This window comes from Lissotriton vulgaris, unplaced genomic scaffold (assembly GCF_964263255.1).
Source record: "Lissotriton vulgaris unplaced genomic scaffold, aLisVul1.2 SCAFFOLD_1549, whole genome shotgun sequence".
Taxonomy (NCBI): Eukaryota; Metazoa; Chordata; class Amphibia; order Caudata; family Salamandridae; genus Lissotriton; species Lissotriton vulgaris.
In genome coordinates this window covers 285,894-307,690 of record NW_028255745.1, presented here as the reverse complement: position 1 = coordinate 307,690, position 21,797 = coordinate 285,894, and the positions used below count along the sequence as shown (strand labels likewise).

The following is a 21,797-nucleotide window of genomic DNA, read 5'->3' as shown; positions in this document are numbered from 1 at the left end:
AAGAAGCGGCCGCCATTGTCCAGGGATGCTTGGAAAGTGAAAGTTCACACGGCACACTGAATGTTGCAGGAAAGCATGTCATGCCTGCAGTGGGGGAAAAACCCATTCAAGAAAATGCAGACTAAATAAGAGTACAGTGTAACAACAGAAATAAAAAGGCCAGTCCTCATGGGAGGTTACAAATGAAGACAATGTGGTACTAAGGAGGGACTAACAATCCTATTAATGAATCAAAAGGCAGCATTTACATAGGACAATGGCACAAGCCAATGAAAAATATGGGTGGAGTGTGGGCGGAGCTTCAAGTCCATACTCAAATACAGCATGCCTCGCAGAGCAGCACATGTGCTCCCCAGGCTAAACCTAAAAATAAACCTAGTAGGTTTCATGTCATGCCATGTCATGCTAGAAGGGTTTATAATGTGAGCTACACAAAAGACACTGCTTAAAACCAACCCTAACAAACTGATGTTGTATGGATGGAAAATGACGAATCCATAACTTCTGAAAAGGTGCCATAGCTGAAAATCGTATTTCCAGAATAGTATGTATTTTCAAAAGGCTGTGGGTGTTGAACAGACACAATAAAGCAAGTCAAGTTTTGTAAAAAGCCCAGCTGGCCACTTTATTTATTGATTGTATCCAACCTAGACCAAAAATTGTGTCTCTTTAAAATATTACTTTATTGCTTTGAATGAAATAAAAGAATAATACTGGCAGCCTCTATCCTACAATATATATGTGTTTATATATATTATATATATATATGAATGCAAAGCATAAGAATAAATACCACAAGTCATTTCTAAATGCCAAATTAAAAAATGTCCTCAAAGCTTTGCAAACTGTGGCTCATGCACATACCAAGTCAGGCCAACGTCCTCTCTCAAACACTGCACCAACTCACTCGCAGGCCGACGTCTTCTCTCAAATACTGCATCAACTCACTCACAGGCCAACGTCGTCTGTCAAACACTGTATCTTATTCTGTATATGCCGTTAAAAAAAGTCTCTTAATAGGTTACAGGGCTAGCAGGGAACCTGAGAGAAACATTTCCACCTACCACACAGTGTCATATCAGGGTTCCTAAACGGCACAGGCACGCGTGCACACATACACACACACAAACACACATGTACACCTCCACTTTTCAAATCTGTTTAGCTATGCATACATACACACTCAAACATTGTGTATGTATGGACACACCCCCACCCCTGCCAAACTGTCAACAAGGACATCTCTCTGGCCACAGAATGTTTCTGTGCAGTGGTTTCTTGTCTCATAGTTGCATACTAGTAAAAAGCCTTCTCTGGTCATAATTCACAAACTCTTCAGTAAAAATCAACTAAAATAAGCCTTCATAACTTACGTTCCTATTTCCTTCCCTCATGCTTTTTCAGTTTGTATCGGTGCTACAGTACATTGATCGCAAAGTGACTTTTGATGGGAAAATATCCCTAGATGTGCCTTTCTAATACATAACTTCCTTTTCTCACAAACTATTGCCTTTGTCTTAGGAACAATACATTGCTTTGCCAGACTTTGCTTGTTTGCCCAGAGGTGTTTTAATGTCACTGCAGGGCATCACCTAGCTTAATAATCAATTTATGGCAAAAAAACAGTATCTCAAACTATCAAATGTTTGTCTGAACGAGACGATGATCAGTCAAGAAGGAAGCCCAGAATGTTCTACCCAAATGCCACTTCTTGAACCTGGGAAAGTATTTCTTTCAATACAACTGTGTGCCTTAAACAGCCTGACACATGCACAGTTGTTAGTTCCTTCTGCTTTTCTGAGTCCATGTGCATAGATGTCCGCCCAACCCAGTTATCAACAGTCAGTGGTTGAACTAGAATATCGGGGACTGTTAACTGACCCCACATCAGCAACAGCATTAAGCCGCGTGGAAGAGAAACCAGGAAACGAAGCGGACCAGAAGGGAAAGCATAAGAAAAATGGCTACACAGTAAATCCGGTTAAATGGCTAAAATTAAGGCTGCGAGTCTTTAAAAAAAAACTTTAAACTGGTAGGTCAGTCAGTAGCGGTAATCCCTTCATCAAGATGAAAAAAACTGCTATTCCCCCCAAACAGTGAGTTTAACCGGCTAGCCTGGTAGCTCCACTGTACTCCCTGGAGGCATGACCTATGGCATTTCCAATAGTAGGTAATACTTCTTGAAGTGCACGGATTGCAAAAAAATATATATGTGCAGATTGTACTCCTGCAATGAAAGTCAGCATATTACATGATAAATTAAGAGTAATGGATTCTGATTCCACACACAATCACACACAAACAAACCCTCTCATATTATGGCTATCTAAAATGGAACCCTGGTGTGCCGGCTTTCCAAACGCGCACCAAGAGAGCGTCCTGCGGGGCAGTCTGAAGAAGCGGGCTTATTCTTGGCAAGCCAGTGGAGGCCTTGGCCAACTTGCATAGGATGGTCAAGTCCGTCAAGCTCCTATTTTGTGCATTGTAGTCTTGGTATTGCAAAGCACATACCAGGTGTGAAGCAGGAAGTGCAATTTACTCCTGTGGCTCTGGAGCACCAGCTGTTCCTTCAACATGCGCAGTGACCGGCATTGTGCACCAAACCAAAGCATAGCTCCAGAAGCTTAAAAAATATTGTTTTCCTCGCTGTGCGAAAGTCTTCTCTCATTCTGTACAACTCAAGCCTGATCTTGATTTGTCGCTACTGTGTCAGTTTTTTTTTTATCCGAGCAACCAATCCTACATATGGGAGAACAATGTTGATTGTCTCTACGTCGGTTGCTTAGTTTGGTTGTTTAATAAATATTTGATATGGATGCCCTGTATTCATGGGAGTGATTCCTCAGTCCTTAGTTGCTGTCTGTGGTGAAGAGATTGCTGGTTATTCGTCTTCTTCCCGGTTGGCGTAGATCCCCGCTTCCCAGCGCAGTGCTAGGGCACTCTTTCGGCGGCTTACTCTGGTGGCCTCAATAACCTGCAACAGAAAGAAGAAGGTCTGTTAATGTGGTGCTCGACAAACCAACCACCTCACAACTAACCGGTCTATATCTCTGCAACTACTTCATAATGACAGACTTTTTTAGAAGCTACTGTGAAGTGAAAGAAACAATTTCACCTATTGCTGAAAGAAAGGTTCTAGTTGGACCTCTTTAAGAAAATCTTCAACACAAAGAATCATCATCGTTCCCTTATTTGAGGTACATGGCGACGAGTCGTTCCTGTATTTCACAATGATTGAAGGGTTTTAATGTTTTACAGGTGCTGCATGGTTTGTAGCATATCTCTGCGAATTCAAGGACACCGCAAATAAATGCACTGATCTGAAGGTCATAAGTTCAAAGACTAACCTGGTTGAATCACTGCTCTATCTTTCCGAGGTCAAGAAAATTGGGTAGTATTACATTGAGTGATATTTAGACCTCTTATTTTATAGTATTTAGAAACTGCAAAACACTGGTAATAAAGAGCTACACATAAAAGCAGACTGTCATAATTGCTGGAAAGATGCTTCTGTACCTGTACGGTGATAGGTCATTGGAATTAAGATTTTACAGATCGAGAATTTTGGCGTCGATGTTACTGTACGAAAAGTTACTACCTTGTGCATTGGGAACAGCCCCATAGACTAATGCCAACTTGAGATGCTAAATGCACAAAGGGCCTCACTTTTACTCAGCTGTGGGAGATTAGCTTGTCTCCTTATGTTCAGGTATCATTCTGATTAGTTACTTGCTAGTAAAAGAAAAGTCTAATGTTTAGGTAGAGCCAGAAGCCAGCTCAAGATGGTCCAGATTTGGGTGTTTCTCAAATCAACAACCCCGCCTCTCAGCCTGCAACCAGGAGCAGAGAAGAGACTGGTGTCTGCAGGGATTACCCGCAAAGATGCAGTGCGCCCTAAACATCCAGAGCCCTTTGAGGCAATGCACACCTCTACCCTGATCACTCAAGGGTCAGATTAAAGGGTAATGCTTTAGCTTGTCCATGCCGGATTGGTTAAAGTCAGTCCATGTGGAATACGATTCAGAAGGCGACCTTCACTACTTACCTGTCATGTAAGCAAACGGTCTTCCTTGCTCCCAAAGAATCAAGAGTGACAAACCACATAGTGTTTTAAAAAATATTCACTGTTGCGTTATAGTATTCGAAAGCCTTTTTGTCGCAAAAATCAATTTACAGAGTAACCACTTAACAAAGGAGCCCCACAAATAATTTAGTGATCTGTTGAGGGATTTTACAAGTTGGAGTAAAAGAGTGTCTCAGAATGGTTAGGCATTCCTCTGTTAGGAAACTGCAAATCCTCTTGTTTTCGGGAATTAATGTTGAGCAGGACGGTTTTGGGTACCGTGCGTGACCTAAATGAGGGTCAATGGTGGTTCACTAAGCCCTGAAGACGTTAGTTAGATGTAGACTTCTTAGAAGGTTTACAGGTGTGACTTGATGAAATTGCTCATATCACTCCTTTTTTCTCTGAAGGTAACCAAAACATTTCTTTTGCCTCTGATAACACTCTTGTGTAGCTTCCTCGAGCCACGAGCGTAATATCTGGCATGTTACTTTACCTGGGTAGACATGCTCGACCCGCTGTTGTAATTCTTATTGAACTAGGCTTTGAAGAAAACGTATTTCTCATACCAGGGAATTCAAGTAGGCGATCCAAACCGCAGATTTATTAACATTTGATTATCCACTGAAATTCTTACGACATTCAGTGTTGAATACCTCGCCAATAATGTATTGCAGAGGGTCTTAGGACCACAGGGAAAAGACAGAGAGCGGAGGGTCCTCCCCAATGGCAGAGGAGTCAGCTGCCTTGGAGCCAGCAACTGAAAAACAAAATATTGTATTATCGTTCTTTTTTTAAGGCACTGGCTGAGCAATGCGTGTGTAGGTAGGGGAAGGGCTGGGCCTCGGCAGATGGGGAAGAGTGGGGGGCACTTATAAGTGCACATGTCTGTTTGGCTAGCCGTCTATGGCCGGCCAACAGACATGCACACTTGGGTTTCTCCAACCAGCTATATGCTACAGCTGGGTGGAGAAACGGCACAGACTTCCTGTGCCTGAGCGAGCGCCAATCTAGCACGCTCAGGCCAATCCCAGCGCTACTCTCATAGCATGACAGCAGCATCTGGATTGGATAGGGAGTCTGTGCCAGGGACTATTGGGAGCAGCAGAAGAGCAGGGGAGCACTGTGGAGAGAGGCAGCCAGCAGCTTCAGGTACGTTGTTTTATATGTTTATTTTTTATTAAACACCACCCCCGCCGCTAGTGCAGCCCTGATGCCCAGCCACTGCATATTGGTAGCAGCCGCGACTGAAGGCATGAAACTTCTTCCCAGTGGTACAAATGATGAGTGGTATACCACTTTATTCAGGTATATAAAAAATCCCTTTTGCCATTTTAAACTCTGAAATGTTGATCAAAAGTAGACCTGAAAAAGAAGGTGGCTGGTCCAATTCTTTTTACTAATTAAGGCTTACGAAGTCATAAAGCGGGTTGTCCACAGAAATGTGCCAGGCATTTGTGGGCAACCTCATAGTTGAGGTATCACCAATTTCAGGCTGGCTGAAGGGCTAGCAGTGCCTGATGCATTCTTGCCTCAAGAGCTCTTTCCAAGTCAAAGGGCAAATTTACCACAAGGTGGTTGTATGACGGAACAATGCAGATAAATTCTCGGCATGCCTTACCATGCATTTTTCACCCCATAATGTTTTAGATTGCATATGCTTTTACAACATATGCCTTTACCACACATTGTTTATACATATATTTTTATATATAAACAATGTATTTGTGAGGGGAGACCCCTCCACACCCCTGAACATACCTTAAATGTGTGGTAAAGGGCACACAGTGTAAAAGCATATGCCTTCTAAAAACATACATGGTAACGGTACAGCGTGGTAAAAACCTTGTTGTAAAAGCTGTTTCCCCCCATCAGCCCAGATCTTGGGTTTCTTTGGGTTGTACAAAGTTAGATACAGGACAGATACGAATCTCTAACACATTGTAAATAAACTCTATTAATCTGCCTTTAAAGCACCAGTCTCAGATGATAAATCGCCATGGACTTGCTTCGAAAAGATCTCTCTACAAACCTTACAGCATTTTCAGGCACTTTGCCTGTAATTCCGCCATCTTACTTCCGGCTGGTCGTGCCTGCCTGTGTAGCGTGGGATCAATCTGCTACCACCAGGTCCATCACGTGAAATGTGGTCACACAAAGATGGGTTCACAGTCATTGTGGGTCATCAGGACGAATAGTCAAGCTAACTTTTAAACCCTGCTGAGATGCTCAGAAGCCTTGGGAAAGGCGCTAACGCACGGGTCCTCAAAAGATTGCAAGCATCTAAGGTGGTGGATCAGTGCAGGTTAAGAGAGAGGGAATGGATTACCTGCCTAGAAATACTTTCAAAGCATTTCCCTGGGAGCACAAGGCGATACCTCAAATTATCTATGAAGTGCTATTCACAAGAGCATACACAAAAACATTGATAAACCAAACAAGTTTGGCTTTTGTACAGTGCATGCACAGCCACCCACCCTACAGGGAAGCATGCAGACAGAGCAACAAAACTACAAACATGAATGCATATACAGACTAAAACATGCAAAGGCAAGGGTGCACAGAGAACAACACTGATGCGTTCACAGAGACAACCAACAGAGGTGGCCCGCACACAGACGTACACATACCAAGACAACTCGAGTACAGGCATATGTGCAAAGAAAGGTGGGTAGAGGACACACAGTCAGATGGAAAATGAAAAACATACAATTAAGCAGTTGACAAGGTGTTTTGCAGACATGTTTCTACAGCTTGGATTTCAACGACAACTAAGAATTTCAAGTACAGTCTTCTCTACTTTCTCTGTGGTTTACATTCTTCTCCTGTGAGAACATCAAGCTCTGAAACCAAATATTTTAATGTGATGAGAAACGGATATCCACTGGTGAAAAAAAAACACAAAAACAAAAAACAGAACGACTGGTTTCCACTGAGAAATAGTTGCTGAAGTTTGGGAAAATAAACTACCTAATTAACTACATTCAGTCAGAAGTGCTGTGCAATGTGCATAAGTAGTTAGAGCAAATTTGTACCTCTGCCGTAGCCATGGTGATAAAATAAACTGTTTTTCCCCCTTCTTTCAACCACACATGATCGACGTAAAAGTCTCATACGTAAGTGCCTATCCCATCCTACAACTCTACTCTGAGCACGTGCCTCGGTTATTTCAGTCAACTTCACAGATTTGGCCTAAATGTCGTAAAAACGACAATTTAGCCACACTTGAATCCTAGAATTATATTAACTAATATATACATTATTTCACATTTGTAAAGTAGTAGCAAATAGCAAAAAATATATGCCACCCTCCACTAATCAAATTCTGGCATGGAAGGGTCAGTGATACACATGCACCGCATGCCGACAAGGAACATGTAAACACTCATAGAAGACATGCATGCATTTAAATGAAGCATGCAGGCAGAGGCCAAGGAGAAGCAGATTCAGAGTACCTCAGAAGTAAACCTGTTAGACAGACATTTAGAGAAGTACTGGTGAAAGAGGAAAAGACCAGCGTTAGTGCGTTCAATGGACAAACAGGAAAAGTGAGCAACACAGACAACAGGTAACAATCACTAGAGCACACAGTGAGGTGCTCCGAGTATGTAACTTTCTAGTTAGATTCCTGCTTCAACAAACTCAAGTATTAGTGCACTGAGTGTACGGCATTAGGATAAGGGGGGCTATTTATACATGTGAAACTGGCTCTGTGGTACAGGGTTTTAGTACTCAACAATAAAGCAAACATTTTCTAAACTTTGAACATATTATTGTGATTGTGCAAGTTACTGTCCTGAACCAAAAACAATAACACTAAAGGGCCGATTACGATATCATTTGGAAAAGTTCCGAATGGGATTCGGTATTACAGAATCCGATCCGGAACCCTCGTTTCAGAACGAATCGTACGTATTTCCCAACAGCCGATTAGGATAGCCGGAAAACAATCGGGCAGTCCGAATCGGTTCCGAAAGGCATTTGAACAGTCTTTCAGAGCTGATTTGCACAGCTCTATGGACATGGTTTCCGGACGAGCGATTATGATGACCGATTCGGAAAGATGTTCTAATACGGTCGGCCCGACACATAACGGCTGTCAGAATCTGTCTTTGGGAGCCCGCTGCGGGCCCGCCTTCACCCAGAGGCATCTGAATGGGGCCTGTGGGGGTACCCAAGGGACGCTTCTGCCAACCATGCACAATGTGGCATGCAACCACGGGGTGCCCGCCACAGGGTGCAAGGTGTTCTCCACCCACCCCTTTTTCAGTGGGAGCCTGTGTTCTCGTTCGGAACCCAGGCTCCCATTGAAGTCCATGGGAATCCTATCGAACGATGTTAGGAAGCACCGTAATCTGTCGGTTGACCTCGCAGAACCCGATTAGTTCAGAAAAGATTCCGAAACCAATTTGGTCGGAAGAGTTTCCTAACGAGATCGTAATCGGTCCCCAAGTTGTTTTTCAAAAGCTGTAACATGGCTCTCCTTAATTCTCATTTTCCCCAAACCTAAGTGTTACTCAATACTTTTGGACGTATTGGGTCTGTGAAATGAGGGCCAATAATAGGAACTTGCTCCAAGGATCGCAATCCAAGCAGAACCCTGGATGAAACCTCCATTTACCACTGGGATTTTCCTCTAAACAGTGCTTCCAAGACTACTTTCTGTCATGGTGACAGTAGGTACTTACTTGCTTGGGTACCAACTCTAAAATAAGAGCATATTGATTTTTATGAATAATTCTGTTGTCAATGTGGGGCAGGAACAGTTCCCTTGAGTTTTTGTATACATTTTACAGACCCCTCTAAGTTCTTATCCAGTTTCCAAAAAGCTCAGTAGTGGCTACTGGGTGGGGGAGGGGGGGGGGGGGTCACTGTTTGTATTTGCTTTCACTTCATGTTTTTGTGTGGGCCAAATACACACGCACAAAAAAAAGCTGATCTATGGGGATTAATTCCCGATACCCGATTCATGGAATTAGGACCAGTGGACATGGTGGCCCATAGATAGGGTCTCCTACAGACTACACAGTGGGAAATTAAGTGGATAAGTTAGCTTATTTTATTTGAGGTTGGAAAGGGATTCCTCCAAGGGGGGAGGGGGGGGGGGGGAGGTTCAAATGGAGAAAAATAATTCAGAGAAAACAACTGTTATCAGTTCATGTATGCCATGCACTTACTGGATGTGCACGAGGAGTAGGCATACACATGGACATCTGTGTAAACTTCAATGTCATTTTGTGAATCACAAAGCGGGTAATCCTATGTAAACCATAGGTGCACGTTTAGCATGTGCAGACTTCTACATTTACTTCTGAACTGGACCCCATAGGAATAGACGCAGAGGCTCAGCAAACCACTCTGACATGAATGGAAAGGCATGTGGTAGGTTTAGGGGTGTGCCAAATTAGCAGCAGTACACAAAATGTGTAACTGGCCTTTTGAGCTATATTTTAGAGCAAAGCACATTTGTACATCCATTTTGGACGAAAGACTCATTTTGCTAAAAAAAATGCACAAAAAACAAGCACTTCAAACAGCAGTAGTTTGCATTTTGGTCGTTTGCTTCGTTACCGTGCGCTTGAGCTAATTTTTTTGCCATGAATGACACATAATTAAGCAACAGGGTGCAATAGAATAACTTCAGGAAATTGTTCGCTCCAACTATGGGACCGACTCAGGTTTACTAGGCGCAGGAGATAGTATTTTTCTTAAGCCTGAATCACCAGTATTTTCAGGGGTTTGGGCCAACTAATATTCAAAGTTGATTTGGAATTTTAGAATTCTTTTTAATGTCTAAAGGGGGGACCTGGTCCCATAACGGCAGCATGCCCTTCCACTAGGGATACATTATTCTTTTAATTGTCTATCAGGCTGGTGGCCCAACTAGACCTCTTGTGTGACTCCTCCATTAGAGGCATAATAGATATGGCATTAAGCCTATGGTGGCAATCGCACTACAGCCATGACAGTCTATTAGTTATGCCATTTCTGTAGGTGTGATGCTTCAATTTGTGGCATCTGACAGGTTAGCACGAACGATAGAAAACATTAAACCTACACTGGAGTCATCCACCCTCTCGCGTCGTTTGGTTTTGTGGCTTTCGTAGTCTTCCAGCAGGGTCTCCATCAGGTTTTTCGGCCGCTGGTTACCTGCACTGTCTTCCGACAACAAGTCAAGGTCTTGAGGGAAGCCTTCTGCGGTTGGGGAGGAGGGAGACCGGATCTTTTCGATTTTCCCTGAAAAATATCCAAAAGAAAGGAAGGTGGGGTGAGCATAGTCTTGGCCGATAGCTTTATTCTTTAATCTATGAAAACTGTTGGAAAATATCCAAACAACTAGAACAATTCGTCTGAACAGAAGTTCAGAAACATTTAAGAAGTCTTGAGCTTCGGGACAGCATCACAGAGGCAATGCAATCTAGGAGTATAGGACTGACCGATTGACCAACCTGTATTCAGGCAAGATATAATAGGCAAAAAATAGCACAGTCCACCTATAAGCAAGCCACAGCATTAGACTTCTTGGGTAAAAGCACCTACAATATGTATACAGTGCTCCACTAGAAGTTCTAGCCATACCGACGCACAACCTTACTACATGGATAGTCATGCACAGAATTAATTATCATGGTAAGGTTAGGAAGGCAGTTGTGCTGAAAGAGTGACATACAACATGGAAATCCATCATAAGATTCATGATGCGACAGAAAAATATCACATGAACGTAAGATTCGTTTTATTCTTTGCATCAAATATTGAAAAAAACACACACCAAGATCAACCTCCTTTAATATAGACATTTGCTTTTGTGTATCTGTAGAATATTTCCTTGCTTCAGCTGTTACACTTGAAATATTGTTTTCGCGGCTGCATAAACCACCTATTCTGATCTGCTTATCCTCCTGGAAGACAAATTTCTCATTGGCTTAAGATTCATCTTTATCCTATGTGAAGCTGATGTCTCTGTGTTTGGTGATTCTGATTTCTTAGTGGGATGAATTTATCAGGGAAACAGATTTATATAGTGATGCTATCTCTAATTAAGTCTTATAACTTGTTTCAGGCTAACTTTGTTCCACTTTTTTTAGTTACATCCTCCCTGGGGACATTTCCCACAAATTAGTTCAGGCCTCTAAACAGTTCTGTGATGTACAGAAAATATGTATAGAGTCAGATGCCTTCTGGCATCCAAATTCAACGTGTTTGCTCTTTATTTGTTACAGAGGAGTCAAAAGAAGTATCTTCAAAAGTTGTATTTTTCACATTTTGATGTTAGAAATGTTCGTCAGTGGAGAAACTATATAGGAGTCTGGCGCTTAGGTGAATGTACTGCTTCTACATGTTCTTCATTCCCATACAGGTAGGTTTGTAGGTTTAAGAAGGATAGATCGAGAATGGAATACTATTAAACTGGGGAAACAAATTAGCTCCTGGTTGCACGATAAAGGTGTATGCTTACAGAAGATGCAAGTGGTGGCTGTTTAAAATATTCAACATATCACTTGTGTATGTAAGTTGCCATATTTAAAAGTGGTTACTGTAGGAATTTTTTTTTGAGAATTTGCATAATAACTCAAGGATGGAGTCTGTGTTAGACTCAAACATCCTGGAGCTGGGATCCTGTTTTTACGTGATACCTGCACTGGCTTCCTGTCAGCAAGAGAATCACGTTCAGGCTCCTCACCCACGCACACAAGGCTCTCCACGACATAGGCCCGACTACCTCAACAGACGCCTCACGTTCTACACTCAGTCTCGCCAGCTCCGCTCCGCCAGCCTCGCCCTCGCCACCATCCCACGGATCCACGGAACCACCACCAGAGGAAGATCGTTCTCCTACCTGGCCGCCAAGACCTGGAACTCCCTCCCCGTCCAACTTAGACTGGCCCAGGACCACCTCACCTTTAGGGGACACCACAAGACCTGGCTGGTCAAGCAGTAGCAGCCCCCCCCCCCCTTCAGATCCTCACCGGTGAGTAGCGCGCTTTACAAATGCTATGATTGATTGATTGATTTCTCTCACTCAAAACAATCTGCTTCTGAATGAGCGATCAGAAACACAAATACTAATCCTGTATTAAATTCTTGTCTGAATTAGAGGAAATGCAAGGAGTGTTTTGATAACAAAAGAGCATATTGCTCGTTTCTCGTCAGGGCAAGGGGATCACACCCTTCGATAACCCCTGCTCACCCCCTTGGTAGCTTGGCAGAGCAGAACAGGCTTATCTCACACGGACCCCCAACAACACAGTACCTTAGGAAAATGAAGCACACGATGATCAGCGGCGTCGAGCAATCCGGCGTCGCGTCTTCGGTGTCGATCAGGCCTCCGCAGGCGTTGTCGATGATGCAGTTGCACAGAGTGAGCAGCGCTCACGGCGTCGAAGGGCACACGGTTGATGCGATCATTCCCCCAACAACAGCACACTGGCAGAAGGGGTAAGCCGTCCTTTAGATCACTTCTGACAAGGAACCCTGTAACCAAGGACAAGAAGCCTGCTGATCTAAAGGACGGCTTACCCCTTCTGCCAGTGTGCTGTTGTTGGGGGAATCCTGCAGTGCTTCTTTATTTTTGCCAAGGAACCAGGAGGGAGGAACTTTGTGTGTACTCTCACGCTTGCTAAGAAAATCTCCAAGGACTGGAAGAGTGCCAGTCTCCTGCCGAAGTCACAGGGCCAACAGACTTCACCTGCTAAAAAGTGCTATCCGCTGGAAGGTTGAATCCAGCACCTCTAAAAAGAACAGCATCACGACGACCGGACGCTGGGCCCAACCGACGCCAGCAGCAACGCCAGTGAGTAGGAGTACGGCTCTAACTCCAGAGGACCTCGTGTCTGCCCCGCTGCTGATCGCATCAACCGTGTGCCCTTCGACGCCGTGAGCGCTGCTCACTCTGTGCAACTGCATCATCGACAACGCCTGCTGAGGCCTGATCGACACCGAAGACGCGACGCCGGATTGCTCGACGCCGCTGATCATCGTGTGCTTCATTTTCCTAAGGTACTCAAGCCAATGATGTCAGGTCTAACACGTGTCCCCTCCAGCTGAAATGTGGGGAGAACTACCCTTAACCTAGGGAGTCCTCATCACTAAGGCGGAAAAATCTGGACAGACCATCAGCATTGGCGTGATCTGTACCAGGGCGGTGTTCCACCGTAAAGTCCATCCCCTGTAGAGCAATGGACCACCTCAACAGTTTTGGATTCTCACCCCTCATTTGCATTAACCATCTGAGGGGCCTGTGGTCTGTCTGAACCCGGAAGTGAGTCCCAAACAGGTAGGGTCTTAGCTTCTTCAGCGCCAAGACCACAGCAAATGCTTCTCTCTCTATCGCACTCCACCTCGTTTCCCTGGGAAGTAACCTCCTACTGATGAAGGCTACAGGCAAGTCTCGGCCCTCTTCATTCACCTGAGCTAGAACAGCCCCCACGCCATGCTCTGAAGCGTCCGTCTGAACAATGAATTCTTTCGAAAAGTCGGGTGCTTGGAGTATAGGTGCTGTGCACATTGCAGTTTTCAGGGTGTCAAAGGCCGTTTGACAGGCATCAGTCCAGATCACGTTTCGTGGCTGCTTCCTGGAAGTCAGCGAAGTCAAGGGGTGCACAATGTTACCGTAATCCTTGACAAACCTCCTGTAATAACCCGTGAGTCCTAAGAAGTCTCTCACCTGTGTTTGGGTTTTGGGCGGTGCCCAAGCCAGGATGGTATCAATCTTGGGTTGCAGGGGGGCAACCTTGCCGCTCCCTACTTGGTGCCCCAAGTACACCACAGAACCCTGCCCAATCTGGCACTTACTGGCCTTGATTGTGAGGCCTGCTCCGCGCAGGGCCAACAACACTTCCTGGAGGTGGCGCAAGTGTTCCTCCCAGCTGGCGCTGAACACTGCGACGTCGTCCAGGTAGGCGGCGCTGAATTCCTCCAGTCCAGCCAAGACCTGGTTGACCAACCTCTGGAAGGTGGCGGGGGCATTCTTCATCCCAAAGGGCATCACCCGGAACTGGTATAGCCCATCTGGTGTGGAGAATGCTGACCTCTCTTTTGCCCCATCAGTCAAGGCGATCTGCCAGTACCCAGACGTTAAGTCAAACGTACTAAGGTACCGGGCAGCCCCCAACCGATCGATGAGCTCATCAGCTCTGGGGATGGGGTGCGCGTCAGTTTTCGTGACTGAATTGAGCCCTCGGTAGTCCACGCAGAACCGGAGTTCTGGTGAAGCACCAGGCGCTGCAGCCTTCGGGACCAAGACCACTGGGCTGGCCCAAGGACTGCTAGAGGACTCAATCACCCCCAATGCGAACATTTTGGAGACCTCCTCCTTAATGTACGCTCGGACCTTGTCAGTCACCCTGTAAGCCTTGTGCTTCACAGGAGGGCTGTCTCCGGTGTCAACGTCATGGACACACCAATGCGTGACACCCGGAACCAAGGAAAACAGATCCGGGAATTGTCCCAACAGTTGGCGACAATCCTGTTTCTGCTCAAGGGCCAGTGTGTCAGAGAGGCCCACACCATCCACTGACCCATCCTGCTCCTTAGCATACAGGAGGTCAGGAAGAGGCTCACTCTCCTCCTCCGTTCCATCATCTGTCGCTAAGAGCATGCCCACTTCGGACCTTTCTAAGTGGGGCTTCAAACGGTTGACATGCAGGACCCGCAAGGGGTTCCTGGGAGATTTCAAGTCCACCAAGTAGGTGACATCGCTCTTCTTCTCCACAACCTTAAACGGTCCCGTCCACCTGTCCTTGAGCGCACAAGGTTCCACAGGGGACATGACCCACACTTCCTGACCAGGCTGAAGCTCTACCAGAGTGGCATTCCGGTCGTACCATCGCTTCATCTCCTCCTGGCTGGCCTCCAGATTTGCCTGAGCAAGTTCTCTGAAGCGCCGAGTCTGGTTCCGAAAGGCCAGCATGTAGCTGTATACATCCTGGGGAGGTTTCCTGGGAGATTGCTCCCAGCCTTCCTTGACCAGACTCAGAGGTCCTCTTACCGGGTGACCGTATAAGAGCTCAAAGGGACTGAACCCTAGAGCCTTCTGCGGCACCTCACGGTAAGCAAACAACAGGCATGGCAAGAGGACGTCCCATTTCCGCCTCATTGGTTCTTCAAGACCCATAATCATGCCTTTCAGGGTCCGGTTGAATCTCTCAACCAGCCCGTTTCCTTGAGGGTGGTAAGGAGTGGTGAACTTGTAGGTTACCCCACACTCCTTCCACAGAGACTTCATATAGTTCGAAATGAAGTTGGTGCCTCGGTCGGACACCACCTCTCTGGGGAACCCCATCCGGGAGAAAACACCCATTAGTGCCCGTCCCACCACGGGGGCCGTCACGGTCCTGAGAGGGATGCTTCCGGGTACCTTGTGGCATGGTCCACCAAGACCAGGATGAACCTGTTGCCCAGGGCTGTCTTGGGGTCCAGGGGCCCAACAATGTCAATACCCACCCGGTCAAAGGGGGTGCTGACTACCGGAAAAGGTTGGAGGGGAGCCTTCTGCTTCCTTCCGCTTTTCCCACTTGCCTGGCAAGTGCGACAAGTCTTGCAATGGATGTCTACATCCCTACGCATCTGAGGCCAATAAAAATGGGTGACAAGCCTGTCATAGGTCTTGTCCTGCCCCAGCTAACGGTACGTCATGAGCCAAACCCAATAGGAAGGCTCTGAAGCGCTGGGGTACCACCAGCACACGGGCTGACCCAGGCTCAGCAGCCTTAGGCTCGCTATACAGGAGGTCGTTCTCCCAGTACACAAAATGTGACCCTGACTGATCACCTGAGGATTGGGCTGAGGCCTGCTGCCTCATGCCCACAAGAGAAGGGCACTCTTTCTGTTCCGCACAGAATTCCTCCCTGGAGGGACCACCATCCTGCTGCCAGTGGGTCAGCTCGGGCAGATCTCCCAGTTCGGCAATTTGTTCCCCGGTGGGCTCCAGGGCATCCCCCTCAGGGTCTACCTCCTTCTGGACCACGGGAACAACGGGGGCCGGTTTCCCGCGCCTCCTGCCTCTTCTCTTCACAGCTGGGTCCTGGGCCGTACTTTCAGGCTCCGGGACCCCATCAACACCCTTACTCGCTGTCATGGATCGAGTGGTTGCACACACCCACTCTGGCACACCCAACATTTTCAAGTGCGCCGCTCTCCCCACCTTAGCCCAAGGGGAGTCTTCCAAATCATTGCCCAGGAGACAGTCGACAGGCATGGCGGGCCTCACAGCAACTTGAAGAGTACCTGAAACTCCCCCCCCATTCAAAGGAAACCTGAGCCACCTCACACTCTTTCTGGGAGTTATCGGCAGCTATCACGGGGTAGAATGCGTGGGGAACCACCTGCTCTCTGGACACCAAGTGACACTTGACAGCTGTCACACTCGCTCCGGTGTCTCTGAGGGCTTCCACTCTATGGCCATTAATGGTCACCCACTGCCTATATTTACTAGTGTTACTAGGCAGAGGGGGTGGAGGGACCATTTGCATGTCTCCTAGCGAGACCAGGGACATTTCTGCGGGACCCCTCCCACCATGGACAACCATCTCCTCCCCTCCCAAGGCTACACTTGCCAACTGACGAGGGGGTGCACGAGGCGGTGCATTCGAATCCTTCTTGGGACACTGGGGGTCATAAAACCGGTGTCCCACCTGCCCACAACCGTAGCAGGTTAGGGGGCCCCTATGAACAGGTTTACCCGTCGGGGCCCCTGACTTCTTCTCAGGGGGAGGCTGGGAACCCTTCCCTTGGGGATTACTTTGGGGCCCTTTCTGAGACTCCTTCTGTTTACCCTTGTCCCCCCCACTCTTCTGCTGGGGACCCTGCCCACCTTTGGCTGAGTCTCCCACTGGACCCTTGTGGACCCTGGTACTGACCCAGCGGTCCGCCTCCTCAGCAAGTTTTCTAGGGTTAGATATCTTGCTATCAATCAGGTGCTGGCGCAGCTCTGGAAAACAGTTATTAGACAAGTGCTCCCACGCAAACAAATCATAGAGAGCTTTATAACTTTCCACTTTGCTGCCCTTTACCCAACCATCCATGGCTCTGCAAAAATAAGACACATATTCAACCCACGTCGTACCAGGCAACTTCTTACATTCTCTAAAAGCTTGTCTGTACTGCTCGGGGGTTAAACCATATCGCAACATTAAAGCATCTTTCATATGAGCATACGACATCCTATCCGCAACAGGCATGTCTAACAGGGTATCTCTTCCCTCATTCACAAAGCGACCCCACAACCCTGCTCCCCAATTCTTCTCAGGAACCTGGTGGGCCAACAATGCTAACTCATACGCTTTAAACCATTGACCAATATCCTCATTCTTATTGTAATCTTTGATCACATCTTTCGGGAAGTAAAACTTACTTTCTGCAGGCTCGGATGGAATGCTGCCACCAGAGGGATTCAACTCTAACTTTTTAGCTTGGATATCCAGTTCCCTCAACCTGGCTTCACGCTCCAAAGCTAACTTCTCTCGTTCAAACTCCAACTTTTTGATCTCTAAATCAGCTTCCCTTCTACCTCTTGCATTTTCTAACTCCAACTGCCCATTTATCTTTAGCCTTGCCATCTCCATGTTGTAAGCTCGCTCTTTCGCCCTTTCTTCTCTTTCTTCAGGGGAAAGACCTTTGGAGGAAACACTGCTTCCGGGAGAGGGCACAGGTCCATTCACTGGCACCTCCTCATCCCCTTCCTCTGTGGGTACCACCACCACATCAGAGGGATTTCTGGATTCCCACCAGGCCTGTAATGCTTTATAAAAATCATCCTTTCTCGAGAGGCCGGTGGTAGGAACTTCAAACTGGTTGCAAAAGTGTTTCAGCTCATCTTTCTTGTATCTTTTTAGCTTACTCCTCTCGAACTCTTCAACAACAACGATAGCAGGGGCAGTGACTCCGTTGTCACTCATGGTTAAACTGGCAGTGTTTAGAAAATCAAGTTTCAGGAAAGCGGAGAACAAAAATAGGATCCTTCCGAATCAGATTGTGACTGCGTTATGGTCTGCTTTCACTATGTAGCGCACACTAATCACTGTACATGGGTCATAAATGCAAGGTCCAAATCCTCACCGCTGCATCCAATGTTAGAACCGGCTGTCTCTAGTTGGCAGAGGTATACACTTCTGACAAATAGGGACACTCCTTTTCTAGTCAGGGCAAGGGGATCACACCCTTCGATAACCCCTGCTCACCCCCTTGGTAGCTTGGCAGAGCAGAACAGGCTTATCTCAGAGGCTGTGTGTTAAGCAATTATGACCACATACAGTAATACAGTGAATACACTACAAATGGACACAACACAGTAGTATTATAAAAATAAGTATTTTTATATAAGGCTTAGCACAAGACCAAAATAACGGCAAAACTGTACACAATCGGAATAAATACGTTCGGGAAGGAAAAAGGATAGTTCAAAGGTAGTTTCTTCTTTAGCACAAAAGTCTTTAGTATCAAGCAATTCTTCTTCTTGGAAACACAGTTCTTTGGCAACAGGGTAACTCACACGGGAGCTACACAACGCTGGGCAGGGATAATCCACAGGTTCGGCGTCGACCGCGAGGAGCGCTGCGTCGGGCCTGGAGTCACACGGACCCCCAACAACACAGTACCTTAGGAAAATGAAGCACACGATGATCAGCGGCGTCGAGCAATCCGGCGTCGCGTCTTCGGTGTCGATCAGGCCTCAGCAGGCGTTGTCGATGATGCAGTTGCACAGAGTGAGCAGCGCTCACGGCGTCGAAGGGCACACGGTTGATGCGATCAGCAGCGGGGCAGACACGAGGTCCTCTGGAGTTAGAGCCGTACTCCTACTCACTGGCGTTGCTGCTGGCGTCGGTTGGGCCCAGCGTCCGGTCGTCGTGATGCTGTTCTTTTTAGAGGTGCTGGATTCAACCTTCCAGCGGATAGCACTTTTTAGCAGGTGAAGTCTTTTGGCCCTGTGACTTCGGCAGGAGACTGGCACTCTTCCAGTCCTTGGAGATTTTCTTAGCAAGCGTGAGAGTACACACAAAGTTCCTCTCTCCTGGTTCCTTGGCAAAAATAAAGAAGCACTGCAGGATTCCCCCAACAACAGCACACTGGCAGAAGGGGTAAGCCGTCCTTTAGATCAGCAGGCTTCTTGTCCTTGGTTACAGGGTTCCTTGTCAGAAGTGATCTGATTTCCTAGTTCAGGGGTCCTCCTCTTATACCCCTTTTCGTCTTTGATCCCTTTGTCTATGCCGGGGGTTTCCCAACATCCTGGGTCTGTGGTGGGTGGAGCTAGGCAGTAGCACCTGGCCTATTCATTGAGCCGGGCCGGGTCCTCAGACGCCCCGCAGGAGGTGGAGCCAGCATTGACACTGGCAGGAGCAGAGCTATCGCCCTCCTGGCAGGAGGTGGGGCCAGGATCGTCCATGGCAGGTACAGAGCCATCCGTCGCTCGGCAGGAGGTGGAGCCAGTATTGTATCAGGCAAGGCAGGCTATCAACAACTACTCTCCCCCTACTCTCAACGTAATGTCCCACTCATCCCACACTGACTCATCCAGACCTCTTGGAGCCACCCAGCTCCTGTCACGCACACGCAAGACCAGCAGAGACCAGATATGGTTAGACAAGAAAATAGACACTTTCTAAAAGTGCTATTTTCGAACCCAGAGTCCAAAAACCATCCACACCAACGGATGCGTAATTAAACCCTGAGTTCAGGGATACCAAACTCGACATTGCACCATGCTCCCCGAGCCAGCTAGGATTATAGCGTTAACAATCCCGGCGGCCCATTCTATCCAATGGAGAGCAGGCTACCTCGCAATAGTGAAGCCCTAAGATGGCGGCACTTCACTATCAGGACATGCCAACTTGGTCAGGCTTGTCCTACCTTACACTTACAATGCACCCTGCCCACGGGCCTACCATAGGGGTGACTAACATGAAGCTAAGGGAAGGTTGGAGGGGCTGGCAGGTAGGTATACCTGCGCAGCCGATGTGACAGTGCAGGACTGCACGTGGGTCTCGCAATGACCGACCCGTAGACATTTTTTTACAAGGCCGCTCCTGTGGGTGGCACAACACGTGCTGCAAGCCCACGAGCGGCATTTGTATTTACAAGCCCCGGCACTCCTGGTGCACTAGACGAGGGACTGACAGTAAACCAAATAAGCCAAACATGGATACACTAGATACGTCATTTTAACATAGGGAGCACTTGCGCTATGGCACTGATCAGCAGTGACACGGCGCCCAAAGCATATACCAGCAAAACATCGTAACACAGTAGAGGCAAACAGAAAAAATGGAGGAGAGACTCAAGCCAATGATGTCAGGTCTAACACATATCCATTACCACCACCTCAAGGCTGCTCCAATTTAGGAAAGAGTGGACGACTCACTTCTTTAAAGAACTCCGCATCACAATGCACTAACAGTCTACAAACCAGCTTCCTCTCCTATCCACGGAGGACTTTATGCAGGACTTTGACCCTGTCTGGCACTTCACTACCTTTTGGCTAGGTTTACACTGTAGAAATACCACATACATATAAGGTCACAAAGTGCTCCATTATTTTTATTAATGTTGGAAACCCCTTTCATTATGTATTGTATAGCTAGTTTTTTTAACAGTTGCCGTAAGAATCAGGAAAAAAAGATTGGATTTTTAATACTGTAAAAATATCCTTTTTAATCTGTACTTTGTATATGAATTAATGTTGGTGATTCTCAGTGAGGAATGGGAACACTGCTGTAGTTGTCCTCTTAGGAGGAGGAAAATGGAGAGAAAATCGGTTTTTTAAACTTTTTTCATGAATTTAATTGTATTAATTTGATTTTATTCTGTTTTTAATTATGTACCTTATATTGCTTTAGTATACTTTTATGATTTTAATTAATCGAATAAAGTGTTTTTTTTTTTTTTTTTACACTACCTTTTGGCTAGGTTTACACTATAGAAATACCACATACATATAAGGTCACAAAGTGCTCCAGTTTACTGGTTCAGACAAGAGCAGTTGTAGGCTGAAATGTCTTCAGTGGAATTGGTAGTGTGGCAAGGGCCCAAGTGCAAGGAAGGTATTGGACCCATTGGCCGGTGTTTGAGCTGTGAAATGCATCAATAATTCAGATTCAGTAGGCACCCGAGGACTTTGCGTCTCGGTGCAACTACACAGTCTGCTGTGGAAGCTAGGCCACTGAGGCTCCTTAGAAAGTAAAGCGCCATTTTATAAGAAACACTGCCCCTTTAAGCACAGTTCAGGCAGTAAGCTGATAGCGCTATGGTTGTTATTGCAATTTGTTTTATATAATTAAATAGTTCAGCACAAACACTGAATTAATTCTTAACCTTAATTTATGGAAGGTCACTCAATTAATGACCTGTGCTTAACATTAAAATAAAAGTTTCAAATAAAACTAGAAAGAGAGCTGGCTCTGAAATGAAACTAATTCATACAACAGTTAATATGTACAGGGTGGATCTGCTAAAAAAAAGGAATAAATCATACTATTCTTCTGATAGGCTCTGGTATGCCTATGCAAAGAAAAGGACAATACGATAATATGAATAATTTAAGGAACATCTCTTCAGTTTATAAATAATAAGCTGATTTCCTTAATCAAGGATTGTCATTTTCATGATACCTGGCATTTGTATTTCTGCAGCTTCATGCGCACTCAGTACTCTGGGCCTAATTAGAATGTCGGTCAGTAAGCCTCCGACCGCTCATCAGAGGCTTAACGGCTGACATCCCCGATTTGAATTCCAACTGCCT

At 46.3% G+C, this 21,797-nt stretch overlaps 1 protein-coding gene across 4 annotated transcripts in view; it reads right to left on the bottom strand.

The window, feature by feature from the left end:
• Positions 1 to 599: 599 nt before the first annotated feature.
• LOC147659019 (A-kinase anchor protein 2-like) overlaps positions 600 to 21,797 on the bottom strand; it is a 265,438-nt gene continuing 244,240 nt past the window's right edge. For all 4 annotated transcript variants that reach the window (XM_086952037.1, XM_086952035.1, XM_086952034.1 and 1 more), the window contains exons 3-4: positions 10,122 to 10,300; positions 600 to 2,974 (exon numbers count right to left, since the gene is read on the bottom strand). In XM_086952037.1, the coding sequence (XP_086808163.1) occupies positions 2,882 to 2,974; positions 10,122 to 10,300 (272 nt within the window). In that variant the 3' untranslated portion in view covers positions 600 to 2,881. The remainder of the gene's footprint in view (positions 2,975 to 10,121; positions 10,301 to 21,797) is intronic.